We start from the raw sequence: 17,830 nt of genomic DNA on the forward strand, positions 1-17,830 counted from the left end.
CTTTCTGCCCAGATCCTGTGTGTCACTAGGCGACTAGTGTCTACAGCAAGTTGAGTGGCTCCTTCTACCTTTTTCTAGGGAATGGCTGATGGGAGCAGAACATTCCCAGAAGCAGCTGTGCCAGGCTGTAACTTGGAGGCACACGACTGTGTGTCTGTGAACACGAGACTTTGCAGTGCCTGTCCAAAGATCCCCTGGAGCTATTCAGTCCAGGCTTCCCCACCAGGAAAGCCATGGGGAGGGGGCCACGGCTGAAGAGCAGCATGGCTGTCACACAGGAAAGAGGGACACACATCTGCTGGAGGTGAACAGAAAACCATTTATCTAAATAGAATAGAAATAAACAAAACCTTTAAAAACAATCACAAGATTTACAAATAAATTGGTACAAAATAAATAGGTATTGTAAATCTACAACATTGGAATTATAAATGCGTCCACCATGACAGTGAGCTTGTGAAGCCTGTGCACGTGACCTGTGCGTGTCTAGCTTTCCATCGATGCCACTGCTCAAATGTATGAAATGTATGCCATGAAGCAAGGGTACAGCTAGGGAGGGTGGGACCATCAGACAAAGCCGGGCTGGCTTAGGCCCAAGGTGATGTTGGTAACTGGGCCCTGACACCAGGAAGAGAAATGCTCAGAGCCTAAAAGGGCAGGCAGCTTCCATGATCCAGAGAGGTTCTGCAATCCTAGGTGAGGAGTAGAGGCCGTCATTTTGGGACCAGGAAACAGATCTGGCTTGGGAGTGATGAGGAAGGAGCCACATCTACCACCACATAGGGAAGAAACCATTTCCACAGTAACTTGTGAAGATGTGAGAAGTTCTGCCTCCACCTACCTCCCAGATACTGGCCGTCAGGAGTGGGTTGGGTAGGGCAATGAGAGAAGCTGGAGGAAGGGCAGCAGTGCGGTCTTTTTTTCTTAAAAACAAAACAAAACAAAACGCCACCCTCTCACCCAATGAGGGACAACAGAACCCTAGGCTCCATGGATGAGGGGCTTCAAAACAGTGTCTTAATCACAGATGGTATACTAACAGTAGAGACATATGTACATAATAAATAATATAAAACAAAGCATATACATTTGTGGATTTAAAGGACTGCAAAAATAAGAAAAGTCAATGGATTGATAGACTGTTCACAGTAGACCGGGCATGGTGGTAGTGAATTGGAAGCTAGGCAGGGCCGTCTAGAGATCACTCTTCCCCACTTCCCTCTGTCCTAGGGGCCCAGCTGTTTGTATGGAAGAAACCTGAGTCTCCAAGAGGAGCAGGCACTCGGGTCTACTAGGTCCCTTTGATAGTTTTCTGTAGAGCGATTCTGCAAGAATCCAACCCCCCTAAGTAAATACATGTGGATCAGATGTGAGCAGCATCAGAAGGTGCCTTTCCAAGGGAGGCCAGACAGTACCCAGTCACCCTTGTCTGTTGACCCACAGCTGTATACACACAGACACCTGGAACCTGACTCTACTGCCATTTTGATAATACTTCAAGTACCGCCTGGCATTCCCCATCAAAAGGCGTTTAAAATAATCGCAGTTGAAATATCTCAATGGCTCTGGTATAGAAAGGTTGCCCAAGCTATGTCAGCCACAGGGAACCAAGAAACAGATGCCCTGCTGCCCACTAGCTGCTGTGAAAGACTGCCCCTCTTCCTGACTGGTGGGTAACAGGACTCTCCAGAAGGGAAGCCAGGAGGAGGAAGGCTGCTCACCCCAGCTTTGAGACCAGCTGACGGCAGGTTCAGCCTGGGAGCGCTACTCATCCCTCAGGTGAACCTCAGTGAGTTCATCTTCCCCATCCGCCACTCAGACACAAGTAAATGGCCCTGAGGTATAAAAACCCACTGAGTAGGTTGCTCATTGATAAATTTGTATGGGAAAAACTTCCACATCCCCCCCCACCCTAAGCCACTTCCCTATATGTCTCTAAATTCCTCCCTAATTCTGGACTAGCCTACAATTTACCCAGTAGTCCTTGCGCAGAAGCACCACAAGCCTAGGCCCAGAATGGAAGCAAACAGCCCAGGAAGAAGCCTAATTTCCCCAGCAAGAAAGGACACACTGGTACCTCATGCCTAAAACAGCCATCAGCCCCTCACAGGAAAAGCACATCTCGGGTCAGCAGGGAGGGGAGTTAGGCTACACGGTTGTGTTGGAAGTTTTCAGCCCTCTTGGGAACAAGGTGTGTATGCTGTACCAGTTAACCTGCCTGGGTTCACCCTTGGGAGAGGAGACGTCATCCCCTGGGTCCAGGCACAGTGATGGCACAGATCCCTGGCAGCCTCCAGAAGAGGACAGAGGTGCTTGCATGAGTTTGTAACTAGCCAGGACACAGGCTCAGTCACTCAGCACCTACTTGGTTTGCTCCTTAACCCAAATAACTTGAGGACAGAAGTTTATGGTCCCTGCTTAACTTGAAATCCTATTGCTCCATTTCTTAAGGGAAATGCCTTTGGACCTGCCATGTTTTCCTAGACTTGGAAAAGCTAGTCCTTTAGCTGGGGATAGCAAGGAGACTTCACAGTTAGTGTTCCTTATCAGTGTGAAGTTCTGCACTGAACGCTGCACACGTTTCTTGGACTGACATGAGAAAGTGGTGTGTGGCTCAGCTCCCTTCACGTGAGGTCAGTCATGCCCATACAGAGTATGAAAGACGAGGCACCTTCAAATTAAGAACCAAAGTTTAATCTAGTTGACTAGCACCCCAATACTCATGTATAAATTACCAGGGTCTGGACTTGCCTGACAGAAGGCAGCAGAGTGAAGGACCCTCACTTAAAATGAACGTCCTGACCACATCTGACACAAGGCTACCCTGTCCTCTGGTTGGCACAGTGGCTCCAGATACCATTGTGGAGCAGGGGTTAGGCCCATAGAAACCCGAGTCTGGCCTGCCTGCCTTAACTCCACATCTGCACATACAGCAGCCTGGGGGCCTGCAGGCCTGAGCTACAAGAAGGGAACCCTCTACGTGGCCATCCCATTACGTGCCCGTCTGTCTTGATGGGAAGCCATGGGCTCAGCCACAGATGGTATGCATATGCCCATCCTAGCCAAGACAGTTCTGCTGCCCCAGAGGGGAAAAGAGTCACTGTCTCCTTCAGTTGTCTATGGAGTCTGGGGGAGGGGGAACCTAAAGAATTGATCACTCAGTGCAAGCCATTTGAAGGTCGGGAACTCTCCGCAGAGCAGCTGACACTACAGCCAGTTCACCTTGTGCACCCAGGAACCAGGGAGGAACTATTCTGAATTCCTGGTCATTAGAACTGAGTAACTACTCCAAGGTAATTAGATCATTAATGGGAAGTGAACACAAAACTGGTTGGCTACAATCTCAGTCTCTGAGAACCGCGCTCCTCGGCTCCTAAGAGAACTCTACAGTTAGCTGCCACACTAGGTGGTGACTGCTCTCTCAGCTCCCTAGACTCCCACATCTAGGGTCTACAAACAGGGCCGCTCTGAAGAGGGACCAAGCATGCTTCTCCCAGAGGCCCCTCCAGCAGCAAGGCTGGCTGAGGCAGGTGTGCTAGGCTCCTGGCTCCCCAGGCCTCAGGGAGGGGCCCTGGTCCTGGCCAAACTGAGAGAGTTTGCATCTGTACACATTATGGTCCTTAGTCAATGGATTTTTTTCACTTGGATGTGTTTGAAAAGGGGGTGCCATAATATGGGGTTCCATATGGTAGGAACCCTTGCCCAAAGTGGCAGAGTAGGTACCACTCAGATCCTTTAGAGGCTACTCCACTGACCCTCCACTAAGTGAAGCCAGCCCTTCTCTGTCAGGCATGGCACCTTTTGAGAACACTCCAGGACCGCTACCTCTACCCAGGGTTAACACTGTCAGTGGACATGGCACCAGAGGCCTGGACCCGGGTGTAGCTGTCAGGAGTACTTGCCAAGCACGCCCAAGGCCGTGAGTGCCATTCCCAGCATGCACACACACGCACGCATGTGCACGCGCACACACACAAACACAGAATTTCCAGAGTCACCAACTATTTACAAGGAGATTAACCCAACATGTTACCCTCCCAGAACCCAGCCTGGGGTTAGCAGACCTCCTACCTGAGGGAGGAGGCTGATGGTGAGCTTTAGGTTCCCTGGGCAGGAAACCCGGGCACAGGAAGGCTCTCTTCTCCAACCGTGACCTGGGTAGTGAGAATCCTATTGAACACTATGGTCAGGAGATCATTTCAGTGTATGAGTATCGCCAGCAAATACAGGTAACCACTTAAACAAACTAGTTAAGGATTCAGTCACCCAAACAGTACCCGCTGGCGTGAATTTCACAACACATGGTAAAGTTTGGTATTAAAATAAGACAGAGACATACATGAAACGCTCACAACACACATTTGGTTTCTGGATCTGTTTGGGGTCCAACTGACTCCGGCTGTATGACAGCCTCTCTGGCATTGACCACCTCTAAAGCAAGAGGCATCTTTGCTGGACCACTGCCACTTCTAGGCCCTACAGTCCAGGGATAAGATGGGAGGGGGGCACTTGGCTCTATGGAAGGAAGGGTGGGACAGGCAATCCCTTGTCCTAATTAAAAAGGGGTCTAGAAATGCCCGAGTACACACCCCACCCCGCCCCGCCCCTGCCTCCTTCCAATAACACATAGATTCCCATGGGAAAGAGGCAACTAACGTAGCTGCCATGCCACATGTTCAAGCCCCAGGGAAAGTTACCATTTGGCACCTGTAGCAGCGGCTTGGATTAGCAAGAGTGAGGGCCGAGAGGGTGGGGGGTGGCTCAGCTGATGCCCCAGACCACCCCAGGTTACAGGACTGGATGAAGTCAACTTGCCTCTTGCCAGTGATAAACCATGGGTTTAAAATTCATTAACATTCATTTTGGTGATAAAAATTCCTTAGGGTGGGAGCAAAATCACATTCCCAAGCAAACGTTAACCCTTCCTGAGGGAAAGGGACACGATTGAACATATTTTCGAAATACTATATGCAGAGGGGTGTCTGCAGCTTCTGCCAACACCACAGTGACGACAGACTTGGCACGTTCCTCAGTGACATGGTCTTCTTCATTCATCCATCAAGTTTGACAGCGACACCCACCGGCACACAGAGGAAAGGTATCTTTCCTGGGGACGGCCAAGGAAGGACACTCAAGGGGCAAGTCCATCTGTTAGGGTCACATCATGGATCACAGCAGAGCTAGCTCAGACAGACCAACTTAAAACTCTGCAAAAGACACTTAAAAAACAAAAACATGATCTCTTGAAAAAAATAAACAAAACAATTTTTAAATTCATGCAAATTGAGGAAGGAAGGAAATGGTAAAAGGTACTGAAAAAATAAACATGATTCTATTTGGGCGGAAGAAGTTTGTCTCCGAATTCTTGAAAGCCATGCCCTGGCTGTCGCTGTCACGTGTCTAGTGTCCGTCCCTACCCACACTGTCCTCCGCAGCTTGCCGTCCTCCGCGGCCTCCAGGGAGAGGGGCAAAGTCTTTGGTCTCAATGCTGTAGGACGCAGCATGGCAGACAAGCTCACACTAGTGGAAGTCATGGTCAGACAGGCCAGGAGGCCGGACGAGGGGACCGAGGGGCTCTAGATGGCGCCGTCACTGTGCAGGCTGTGGTTGGTCTTGTTGTGCGATACACAGTTCTGTTCGTTGAGCAAGTTGGCCGTCTCGTCCGGCAGCCCGTCATGCAGCTCCGTAAGAGTCAATTCAATTTTAGTGTTTTCACTGTCTGAAGACTGAGGGGTTTTGTCCATCCGGGATGCCATCAAGGCATTTTGGTATTGCTGTCTGGAGATCTGGGGCCAGAAGAGGACACAGAAAACAAACCGAGACAACACTTATTTTTAGGTTCTCTTGTCTCCTACACCGCATCACTCTCTGAACACCCCAGAGCTCTCGGAGAAAATCATCCTTGAGTAGAAAGCAGGCAGCGCTGAAGGTCAAGTTGATTCTGGCAGTCAAGTCGGTTCTCGCCACTGGGACCCTTCCTACATCTTGCCTCTTAACGCTCAGATACGAGAAAAGTGGGGATCAGTGTCCATCAGCTAAGGGCACCACAGGCTCCGATAGACGGCTATTTCAGACTAAGAGAAGAACCTGTCTCCGAGGCAGAAGGCAACCTCAGAGTGCTTTTCGGGTCAGCCAGAGCCACTAGCTACAGGCTCTGAGAACTCTGAGAATGGCTTTTTCCCTCATCTCCATTCCTGCCCCCTGCCAAGACTGTGTTTGCTTTGACTGCTCATGGCTGCTCATGGCTGCTCATGGCTGCTCATGGCATGGAACTGAGATCAGTATGGGCCCTAAGAGGGCGGTGAGATGCTCTGACAGCCAAGGGGAAGCCTGTGGGAAGTGGACAAGCTGTCAGGGATGTGGCTGATACCTGTGGGATCCAGCCAGCCTGCCCTCCCCCGCTCACCTTGACAAACTGTAGGTCAGAGAGGGCTCGCACTGAGTAATCTGGGATGTAGACCTGGAGGAATGAAGAATTGAGCTGGTTGTTGCTGCTCCCCAAGGTTGGTGTCATGGCGTCAATCCGGTCGCTTCGGCTGAGAGAGTCTGAGTGGTTCAGGCCACAGGGGCGAGGAGGTGACTTATTTTCACCTAGAAGAGGGAGAAGATTCAGCTTTTAAAGCACCGTAGATACAGCCAATGGGAAGTGATTACTCCAAACAAAAAGCAATTGCACAAGCACACATCATGTCTCTCCGCAGGCTACGTGGGTCTCAGCTGTGACAGACCCGGTCTGGGTAGAAAGGCAAAGAAAGGCTCAGGAGCTGGGGACCCGCCTCACAGGGGAACATCACTAGATACACAGGTGGGGCTGGGAAAAGGCCCAGGACACGGAAGCTGCCTGAGACTAATATGGAGCAGAAAAGACTCTTTCATTATTTTTCTAGAAGCCAAAACTAATTATCACAGTCCCTCTGCCTTTGCCACTTATCCATCAGCAGTTCAAGGTGCCTTGTGTTCTCTCGCTGTCAGAGAACGTTCTTCACAGCTTTTTATTGTAAATGTTCTGTGCACCACACGCAGTGCCCGTGGAGGCCAGAAGAGGGGATTGGAACCCTTAGAACCAGAGTTAACATTTTTAGCTGCCACATGGGTCATCTGGAAAAGCAACAAGTGCCCTTAACCACTGAGCCATCTCTCCAGTCCCCATTCCCTGTAGCTTTAACTGTGTTAAAGCTACGTTAAAGCTAAAACTGGGCTGGACGTGGTGGCTACGCCTACATCCCAGCACTCAAGGACAGAGGTGGGTGGACCTCTTCCTCAGCTAGAGAGGAAGTTCTTGGATAGTCAGGGCTACACAAGAGAAACCCTGACTCAAAACACCTAAACAAGCAAACAAGCAAAGCTTACTTCTGCACCAAGGACGCTGCTTGTGTCGCTGCTGTAACAAACTATTGCAGATACAGCTGGCTGCCCACATTAAATGGGCTCTGAACTGCAGAATGCCACAGGATAGAGGGGACCCACTCCCCCATCTTCCAGTGCCCTTAACTGATGCCCCCACAGGGGAGGCAGCCTTGGCTAGTCCCGCCTGTCAACTGTGGAGAAGTCTATCACCATGGTCACAGTGTAGCTTCTGTCTCAAGTGACAGGCGTGCGCAGTGCCACTGAGCAACCTGAAGCCGCCCTGAAGAAGTGGAAACACTGGTTCCCCCGAAACTTCCCTCCCCCACAGTGGTGCCAAACCCTCAGCCCACCCTACCACCCGCCCCACTTGGTAAGGGCAGAAAACATCAGTACCAGGGCCCCCAGGCCTCGGGGCAGAAAACATCAGTACCAGGGCCCCCAGGCCGCAGGCTCCATGTCTACCATCATGTCCTGCCCAGTTCACAGGGCCGCCTGCCCACTGGTTTGACTCAGCAGCACCTCCTACCACCTCCTGAGAGAATGCACACGTTAATAACCAATGCTTTAGATTTAGCAGAGAACTTTGAACCCATGACCCAAATCGGCTGAGCTCCAGCATCCTTATCTGTAAGATGAGTACAGTGTTCCCAGCTCGCATGGTCTGAGGGTTCAAAGGAAGACACAAAGTGCTGAGCACAGCATGACATCAGTGAGCCCCAGATAAATGTGACACACTGACATGTCAACTTTTCCCAGACCTCGCCACCATGCCCCTGCCTCAGGATCAAGCCTTTCTACACAAAGATATCACCTGTCATGACAGCCCTTTAAGTTCTTTTGAACAAGGAATTCTGTGGCTCTACCTCCAGGTTCCAGAACAAACCACGTGTTCCTGCACATCTTTTGAAACAGTGTTTACTCCTATGGTGTCAAGGCTTTAAAGGCAGGTGCCCCGCAGGCTTGCTGCCTCTCGACCAGACCTCCAGGAAGAGGGCGGGGCCTGAATTCTTCCGGGCTTCCTGTTAGTGAGCACTGTTTTCTGGGTGTGTGTGCGCACACGTGTGAGTATATGCTTGCACAGGTGTTTGTGCATGTGTGCGTGATGGATCGCTTGCTTTGCTGCCAGCATGACCACAGTCTGGAGAAACCACCCATTTCCCTGTACCCACTCTATAAGAGCCATGGGCCCGACACGATTGTCTGGGAACATACCTCATGACTTTAATGACACTGATCAGCATCTCACAGACAATATTGGAATCTTAAGAGCAACAGCGACACTGGCTGCAGCCTCCTCGACATGAAGGCAGCAGGCCTTGAGAAACTGTGTCTGCCTACGATTCCAACAGACTCACATTCAACTTTTGCTCACAAAAAGCAACCAGGAAAGTTTAATCATTTTTAAAGTTATCATAAAATTATTGTAAGAGGGAGAGTTGAAGTCCGGTGACAGGGCAGCCATTCCGCAGCGGGGTGGAGGCAGCGGGGAGAGATTTAACTGGTTTTCTGGAGTTGTTTGCTGCTCTTTGATGGAAGCCGCCTGTTTTCTCAAGAAGCTGCTGGAAGTTTGTCCTCCAGGCAATACTCCTGACGTAAGCAGGGGTCTGGGGAGCCTCGAACTATTTCAAGATCTGAGTGGGAAGGCAGGACCCAGAGTACACAAAATGTTCTAAAGTGTCACAGAAGCACAGGCAGGAGCCTTGCCCGCTCAATGGGGGCGTGCTTGCCCCCAAGATGGAGTCCTTTTGGTCCTAGCTACTCTTGCTAAAAGCATTGTCCTCCTGTTGCGGCTTTATAGGGATAACGGAGTTCAGCTCAAGTCACTGTTGCTTTTAATCCTAAGAATTTCACGAAGCCCTTTTCTAGCAGTGTCCACACTGGAAGCTCTGGGAGAGGCCTGCCAATGCGGCTTCCATAGAGCAGCATGCCGACTGGGCCATCTGAATTCTGGCTGTTGCTACTTATATACATCGGATTTTCCAGAGTCAGGGCAGTCAGTCAGTCGGCCAGATCAAACCCTTGGGTTTCTTGTGAGTGAGCCCGACCCAGCACCCAGGTCCACTGCTGCCTGGAAGACGACATCACCACGATGGCTGTCACCCCTGAGAGTGGTCTGTGATGACACGGGCTGTCATGGATGCCCTATGATCACGTCCCTGTGGCTGATCAGTGAGCGAAGTGGAAGTGGATAAAACATGCCACACTCATCACTCCAGAAACAGAATTTCCTCTTATTTCCCTTTTCTTTTTTGAGACAGGGTTTCTCTGTGTAGTCCTGGCTGTCCTAGAACTCACTCTGTAGAATAGACTGGCCTCAAATTCAGAGATCTGCCTACCTTTGCCTCCCAAGAGCTGGGATTAAAGGCATGTACCACCATCACCTGGCTCAGAACCAGAATTTCATATGCTGTCTTTGAAATGAGCTGAAGCCAGGCCTGCTGGGATGGCCTGTCAGAAATCTGCTTAAGTCTCCGGGCCGGGAAATCTGTGACTGCCTTGATCCACCCAGAAGACAAGTGTTTGAGATTTTTAAAAAAAAAAATAAAAAAATTTTAAAAAAAGCAAAACCCCTTTTATTGGGGGGGGGCACTTGTGCCAGAGGACAGGTTGTGAGGGCAGTTAGCTCCTTTCACATGTGGTCACAGGTATCAGGCTCTGCATTATGGGCCTTTACTCCCTGAGCCATCTCTTGGGCCCTGCACGAAAGGTTTAGGGACTGTGATGGCCACATTCCTGGATGCAACTTTGTTCCTCCAGTTTTGTCAAGCAGAAGTAATGGCAGCAAAGCTGGCTAAGAAAACTAAAGAGAAAAATACAACAGCAAAGTCACATAGGAGGTGGTGGCTGCTTTTCTGATGCTGGCGTGGGGACAATGTCTCCCGCCAGCACGGAGTTGCACCGAGATGCGGGCTAACGACTGTCCTGGCTCCAGAGGGTGCAAGTTACCATGCTGAGGTGTTAGATGGCTGCAGGAACTCTGCGTCTGGGTTTTCTAAGCCATTTTCGCTGGGAAACTGAAGCATATGCAGTCGAAATGCCCGTGAGAGACTTTCCAATGCTCGTGAAACACTGATGCCTAGCTTAGGTACGGAGTAGCATTTCTGCAAGCGCTCCCCAACATTTCCAGATGGAGGCTGCTGTCCTCAGATGGTGTGTGTGTGCATGTGCGTGTGTACGTGTATGTGTGTGCGGGTGCATGTGTGTGTGTAGATGGTGGGGAACAAACCCAGGTCCTCTGCAAGAGCAGCATCTCTCCAACCCCAGAGAGAGGAATGTTATACTAAGTATGGACAGTCCAAGATCCTCTTGGACTCAGTACCGCAGTCACCTTGGACCACATGTATTAACTCTGACTCGCAGCAGTCATTGCCACCAATTTCCATCAGTGATGTCTGCTGAACTTTGGCTCAAAGTACTGGTTCTGTGACGCATGTGAGTCACCCCGGCTTCACCTGTGCCCCTATGGTCTTCCGGTCACCATGGCAATCACATGATCAGATGATGCCCAAATGAGGACCATGCGAGTTACTCCGATGGACGTGGGCCCAAACGCACAAATGGAGAAAATGCAACGCAGCATTCTGCACATACTCCGTGGGGACAGACTAGAAACACAGGCTATGTTAGCATTAGCGAGTTCGCATCGCTAGCATTTTGCACATGCTCTGGGTGAACAGTCAAGTGCAGTTTCTATTTCTTGTCCTCAATCTTTTCTTGGTAGTTATAGACTGAGGCAGTAATATTTGTTTGTAAATTAAGTAAGCCCTCTCTTTCCCCCAGTTTCTAAGCCCCGACTCTAACGCCGGGGCTGTAATAGGCAGGGTACCAAATGCTTTAACTGCTCTGTTCAAGAACCAGGCATTCACGTGGACTCTGGCTCTGAACAGAAGCCTAGTGGATAGGATGAGATTTGGGAGGCCTAACAGAATTAAGAATCCTAACGACTAATTTATAGTTACCCACTCTCATGTGTCAGTGGAGGGAAAATTCTGTTTTTATTGTTTTCCTCTCAGTTCATATTAGGCTTTAATCTATTGAAATGAATGTCTTTCTGGACCACAACGTCACCTCCAATAAGATTGCTTAGCTTTAAAAAAAAAAGTGAATACGTATTCACACCCTTTATCTGAAATCCTTGAGATAAATAAAGGGCTACATTTCCAAATGTAGATTGGTCCATATGTGCACTCCATAACACAAACCCTGTTCTGCAGCTCTGCACCAGCCCGGCAACTCAAACTTCGCTACAGTGAGGCACAGAGGACCCGGACCCACAAAGAGGGCCAGGAGCAGCTGCCCCACCCAAGCTCATGTTTTGCTGTCAAATTTATATGTTCAGGTTTCATGACAGCGCTAAAGATAAGACTTCAGTCTTACCTGGGCATGGGGGCACCTAACCACAATCGTTTGCTGGGGAGGTAAAGTCAGAGAGGCCTGAATTTAAGGTCATCCTCAGTGGTACAGCAGCTTCAAGTCTGAGGCCAGCCTGGGCTACAAGAGACCTCATCTCAAAAAAAAAAAAAAAAAAAAAAAACCACACACACACACACAAAACAAAACCAAAATCAAGATCTTTTCAAGCCAGGCATGGTTGTGTACCCTTTTAGTCTCAGTACTCAGGACGCAGAGGCAGGTGGATGCCTGTGAGTTTGCGGTCTACCTGGTCTGCATAGTGAGTTCCAGGACAGCCAAGGCTAAGACCCTATCTGAAAACCAAACGAATGGCTAAGCCTTTCAGCGCTGCTGTGTTTTGTTTTTCTGGCTTTTTGATTTGGTTTATTTTATCCATCCTACCCAAAAATCCTTTGTTTTGGCAGCAAACTAGCAGATACAATAATGAAACATGCCTTTTTTGCAACCATAGGTACCTTCTGGAAGGGGCTAGATGTCACTGCTTAGTCTAACACCCATTCATGAAGTAGCTGTTACTGTAATGTCAGCAGGTCTGGGGCCAGGACCTTCAAGGCAGGGCTGTTTATACCTGACCAGATGGAGCAGGCATAGCAAAGAAATCTCAAATTCTACAGAGAAAGTAAAACTCAGATGTTTAATGGGCTTTGGCCAAGAGTCATCAACTTTACTATCCCTATGACTTTTTAGACAAACAGTAACCATGAACAAATAAAATGAGAGAAAAATATAAATGCATGTGTGTGCTGGCTGGTTTGAGTCAGATGGCACTGGGAATATCTTATATCAAACTCTCAGAGCAGAGAGAGAGAGAGAGGATGTCTTCACATATGATATGTATATGTGTGTGGAAGCCAGAGGTCAACCTTGGGTGTCCACTTTAAAAAAAAAAAAACTTATTATGTATGCAGTGTTCTGCCTGCATGTATCCCTGCAGGCCAGAAGAGGGCACCAAATCTCATTACAGATGGTTGTGAGCTGCCATGTGGTTGCTGGGAATTGAACTCAGGACCTTTGGAAGGGCAGGCAGAGCTCTTAACCACTAAGCCATCTCTCCAGTCCCTGGGTGTCCACTTTTTTTTTTTTTAAGGCAGTGTCATTCTCTGGAACCTGGGGCCCACTGACTTGGCTCAGCTGGCTGGCCAGTGAGCCCAGGGGTCCTGCTGTCTCCACCTCCCCAGTGTTGGATTAAACACACACTACTAGGCTGGCTTTGGGAACTAGAGATCAGGTCTTCCTCCTCCTGCAGCAAGCATTTTAGCAACTGAGCTATCGCTGAAGCCTAGTTTTGGGTTTTTGAAGCTAGAAGTTAGACTCAAACTCACTATGTAGCCCAGACTGGCCTTGACCATGTGACAATGTGCACACTTCAGCCTTCTGAATACAGATTAGATGTGTGGGCCACCACACTGGTTGACAGCAGACCGAAGGGAATCTTAATGAATTTCCTTCTGAGGTAAGTGTCGCCTCCTCGAGTACTCCAGAGTTTGGCTGAAGTTAGACCGTATATAAAGTTCATCAGTCAGATTGAAATTACAAGCTATATGGGGAAAAAGCAACACAGAAAAGTTGCATTTCCCAACATAGATGCTCAACAATCTTCCTTTCTTTGAGACAGGGTCTCCCTATACACATAGCTCACACTGGTCTTAAACCCTTGACTCTCCTGCCTCAGACTCCTGTGTGCTGGGATTACAGGTGCTCACCACAAACTCAGTTAAGACTAAGCAATTTTAATTAAAGAAAGATTAAGCCTTTCTTTGCAGTGGATGGGCACGTTGGGCATGGCCACGCTCTCCTGCGGGGAGATAATCTGCCGGCTGGTCAGGAATGCGCAGGACACTAAGTCTAAAGAGAAGGTGAGGCCTGAGCGTCAGGGCCCTCTGCCTGAGGAAGGCAGAAATACACCAGGCAGCTCGACAAGTGCTGGAGGCAGGATGGGTGCAATCTCTCTCACTCGCCAAGAAAACCCATACTCCTCCAGGATTTTGTCCAGTGGATTCCCTGGGTAATGGGAGCAGCCGCAGGTTGGGGCTGAGGCCCTCAGGTCTCACAACATGCTGAAGATGGAGTAAGACTCGAGGTAGATCTGAGTGTTCTAGGCCAGTGCAGGCTGCATGGGCAGAAAGCACTGGACTGTTACCATAGTAACTCTCCGAGCCCCTGGTCACCGGGGTTCCTAGGCCAGAGTCCCTTTCCAGCCCTCTGCAGCTAATGTTTTCCTGGACAGCCCCCTCTTAGTCAGCAACCTGAGCGTTTTCGGGCTGCAGGAAACAGGAAGTGTTATGGAAATAGATGTGTGACCCTAGTGGCCAGGCTTTCCCGGGGTTACAAAGAGGAAGCATGCAGAATTACCTGGAGAGCCTGCAGCTAACACCTCTGTCCTGCTGACAGCGAAGGTACGGGACAGGGACAAAGGAACTGAAAATGGAGAAAAACACGGTGAGATGGCACTGAAAGTAAGAAGGGGAGCGTCACATCCAGGGGACAGGAGTAGACAGTGTCTCGCTGACATGAGCATTCCACCCGGAAGTGCCGGAGTCCTGTGGTCTTGTGCAATGGAAGGAACACAGTAACTGCAGGAAGAGCAAGGCAGGGAGTGTGCCACCGTAAGACTCTCACTCGTGTGCTCTCTTCTGGAAAGTTCTGAAACCCCCAATACCCAAATGGGGTCCACAGCCCCCAGACAAACCTTTTCCAAGGCCCAAGTCACATTAGCCACATACAACCGCAGGAGCAGCTGGTGCAGGCCCAAAGAAAAGGCCAAAGCCTCACCCAGCATTCACCAGGGAACCTAGCGAGCCCTCGGTTACCCAACTCCCTGCCATTCTTGGTTTCACAATTTTGGCCTGGTGTTTGAATTGCTTGGAATGATTTCAGATTTCAAACCAGAGGCAAATGTGTAGGGTGCCATTGGCTGCCTGAAAACGGCAGGCAGAGGTCAGGCAGAGGTGAGGCTCCTCACTGTCACTCAGATGGGAGATCAGCCCCACCACAGGGAAACCCCCGAGGGCAGGCTGTGGTGGGTGGGACATGCCTTCCCACAGTCCTGAGAACCAAGGGCTGCAGGCTTTGCCCAGATCACAGGCTTCATTGTATTTCTTTGTGTTGAGACAAGGTCTCAACATACAGCCCTGGCTGACCTAGAACTCGCTGTGTAGGCCAGGCTCGGCTCACACTTACAGAATCTTTCTGCTTCTATTTTCCTGGTGAATAGCTTACATACACTCTTATTTGTGTACATGTGCACACATGTGTACCTTTGCTCGCTGTGCACATGGAACATATGTGGAGAACAGAGGGAAACTTGGAAGAGCCAGATTTTCTTTCCACCATGTGAATCTTGGAATTAAACTCAAGTCCCGAGTCGCGGTGGTAATGGCCTTTTCCTGCTGGTGCCATTTCACCAGGGCCACAACTTGAGCAGACCCAGGCAGGAGATCTAACCTGTGCTAACTGCACAGCTCAATGGCTACACAGCCCCAGATCCCAGTCAGGAGGTTCCATACACAGAGGCCTTTGAAATGAACAGCGAGGGCTTTCTGGTGAGGTGTGAGCTCTTGCTGCCTTTTGTGGTTACTGTTTTTGTTAGTTTGAAAGGTATCCTGTAGTCTGGGGCTGGCCGCAAACTCACTATATAGCTCGGGAGAGCCTAAAACTCGTGGTCCTCCCACCGCCTTTCCCATGTGCTGGCACGAGAGGTGTGGTCATCACCCTAGGCCTTTTTGCTAACATTTTCTGAATGGGATTTCCCTTACACTATGGTTCAATATGTGCTGGGCTACTGTTTAGGCGTAAATACCCAGTAATCAGCAAAGATGTGTTGCTCCCATTTCTTTCCAGGGCCACCTTGTAGGTGTGGGTCGCTAACCTGGGCTAACTCGAGGTGCACAGTCCCAGAACAGTCACAGTGCAGACGCCTCTCTGTGACGTAACACCTCCTCTTGTGGCTGTGCTGTTGTTCTTACATCTGAGACAGGCCTTGTGCTATGTAGGCCTATGGCTTAAAGCTCACAAAACAGACAACACTGACCGGAACTTGTAGGGATCTTCCTGCCCCCACCTTCTGAAATCCATGTTAAGGGTCACAACACACTGTATACACAGTAACCCATCCAGCTACAGGGCACAAAGGTCTTTTCTCAATGTCAAGCATCTTGACTGTGACCCGGGTCTTTCCACGCCCAGTCACAAACCAAGCGGTGGCAATGGAGACCCCAAGTTTACAACAAAGACCTAGTACGAAAGCTCACACAGACCCACATTCACACATGGGGACAGTGGGACAGTGTGCCCTTAGCATTGCGAAACCCACACAGGACAGCGAGGAATCTGGATCTTAGTTCACTGACTTTCTTTCTGATGGTGACATCCTTAAGTCTGCCACACTGCTGAGTGGGACAATGGGAAGCCCAGTTTCACAAAGACAAACTTTCCTGCAGGTCTCCATTCCTGTCAGTTTTTCAGTCTGACACTCTTCCTGTAAGGTGGGTTAAGGTTAGCTTTGGGCTTTGTGAGGGTTTCCTTGTACAGGATGCTCTTTTATATTTGGGCCACAAGGTGGCACTCCAGCACCTCTGTTTACCTGCTTGGCCAGCTCCTGGCCAGAGAAGGCCAGCAGTGGAATAGCTAGAGTCAGAGGGCTTGGGAGCACAGCAGAGTTGGGTGTGGATACTCCTGCTGGGAAAAGTCATCTTTCAGGCACCCTAGAGTCTCAGAGAACTTACTCAGTTTTCCATGGCAACCCACATACCACAAACAGCAGCAAACTCCTTCATCCTCGGGGAAGATGCAACAGAAAACCCCCAGAATAGCTATGAGTACAGCTTAGACTCGGGGTGGACACTTCTCACTCTGGGTGGGTGGAGATGGGAGCACTTCCCATGAAGGGCAGGGGACACTCTGGGTGGGTGAAGATGGGAGCACTTCCCACAGGGGATGCCCTGGGAAGTACTGAACTTCAAGGAAGTGCTGAAGCTGAGCAGCAACTCAACAGACCCAAGTGTGAACACCCACTAGAAGATAGAGTTTTCACAGGAAATAGCCCTCGATGGCTGGTCTAAGGGTTTACAATCACCATGGAAACGTACTTCCAGGGAGATGTAGCTGGATGGAGAAGACACACACTCAAGTGTGGGGATGTCATCCATAGTCTGATGTCCTAGACTGAACAAGAGAGTGAGCTGGGCACAGCATCCCTCCTTCCTGCTTCCTGGGGACGTAATGTCACACTGCCTCACGCTCCTGCAGCCATAGTCTCTCTGCCATGACGATCTCTCCAACTATCACCTGATATAAACCTTCCTTCCTTTGTCAGGCAAGTGCAGTGCTCTGTGTTCACACAGGGGGAAGCACCACACAGAACATGACCGCAGCACTGGAGGGGGAGCCAAACTCAACCCACTCCATTCCCTGTAGGTTCGTTCATACAGTTCAAGGAGGGAGGGGGACAGCGACGTAGAAGGGTTGGGAGGGCCTTAGGTCTGCACAGCTGTGTTCAGTGCATGGAAACTTGTGAAGGTATCTACTTGAGACATGCACAGCTTCTGTCTCCACAACTCATCGACGACAAGTTAAAGCACATAGGTCAGCAGGGCACAGGAAGGACTGCCGGGAGGAGGACTAATGGGGAGGACTTCCGGGAGGAGGACCGATAGGGGAGGACTTCCGGGAGGAGGACTGGCGAGAGGACTGGGACTGATGGGAGAAGGACTGACGGGAGGAGGATTGGGACCAATGGGAGGAGGACTGACGGGAGGATTGGGACCGATGGGAGGAGGACTGACGGGAGGAGGATTGGGACCAATGGGAGGAGGACTGACGGGAGGATTGGGACCGATGGGAGGAGGACTGATGGGAGGAGGATTGGGACCGATGGGAGGAGGACTGATGGGAGGAGAACTGATGGGAGGAGGACTTCCCGGAGGAGGACTGGGGCTGAGGGAGGAGGACTGACGGGAGGATTGGGACTGATGGAGGAGGACTGACGACTGACGGGAGGACTGACAGGAGGGGGAACGACGGGAGGAAGATCTCATCTTCCCACAGTAGTCCTGTGCTACGAGGCTGGAAG

The 17,830-nt window shown here is 50.2% G+C and overlaps 1 protein-coding gene across 2 annotated transcripts in view; it reads right to left on the bottom strand.

Moving 5' to 3' along the window:
- Window positions 1-299: 299 nt before the first annotated feature.
- The window catches only part of Cnnm2 (cyclin and CBS domain divalent metal cation transport mediator 2), a 131,895-nt gene continuing 114,364 nt past the window's right edge, over window positions 300-17,830 (bottom strand). Inside the window, exons 6-8 of one of the 2 annotated variants that reach the window (XM_085694060.2) lie at window positions 14,113-14,178; window positions 6,407-6,591; window positions 300-5,786 (exon numbers count right to left, since the gene is read on the bottom strand). In XM_085694060.2, coding sequence (XP_085550186.2) covers window positions 5,577-5,786; window positions 6,407-6,591; window positions 14,113-14,178 — 461 coding nt within the window. In that variant the 3' untranslated portion in view covers window positions 300-5,576. The remainder of the gene's footprint in view (window positions 5,787-6,406; window positions 6,592-14,112; window positions 14,179-17,830) is intronic. The other variant, XM_085694061.2, reaches the window with a different exon arrangement.

The sequence above is a fragment of the Myodes glareolus genome, chromosome 7 (assembly GCF_982192425.1).
Source record: "Myodes glareolus chromosome 7, mMyoGla1.1, whole genome shotgun sequence".
Classification (NCBI taxonomy): domain Eukaryota; kingdom Metazoa; phylum Chordata; class Mammalia; order Rodentia; family Cricetidae; genus Myodes; species Myodes glareolus.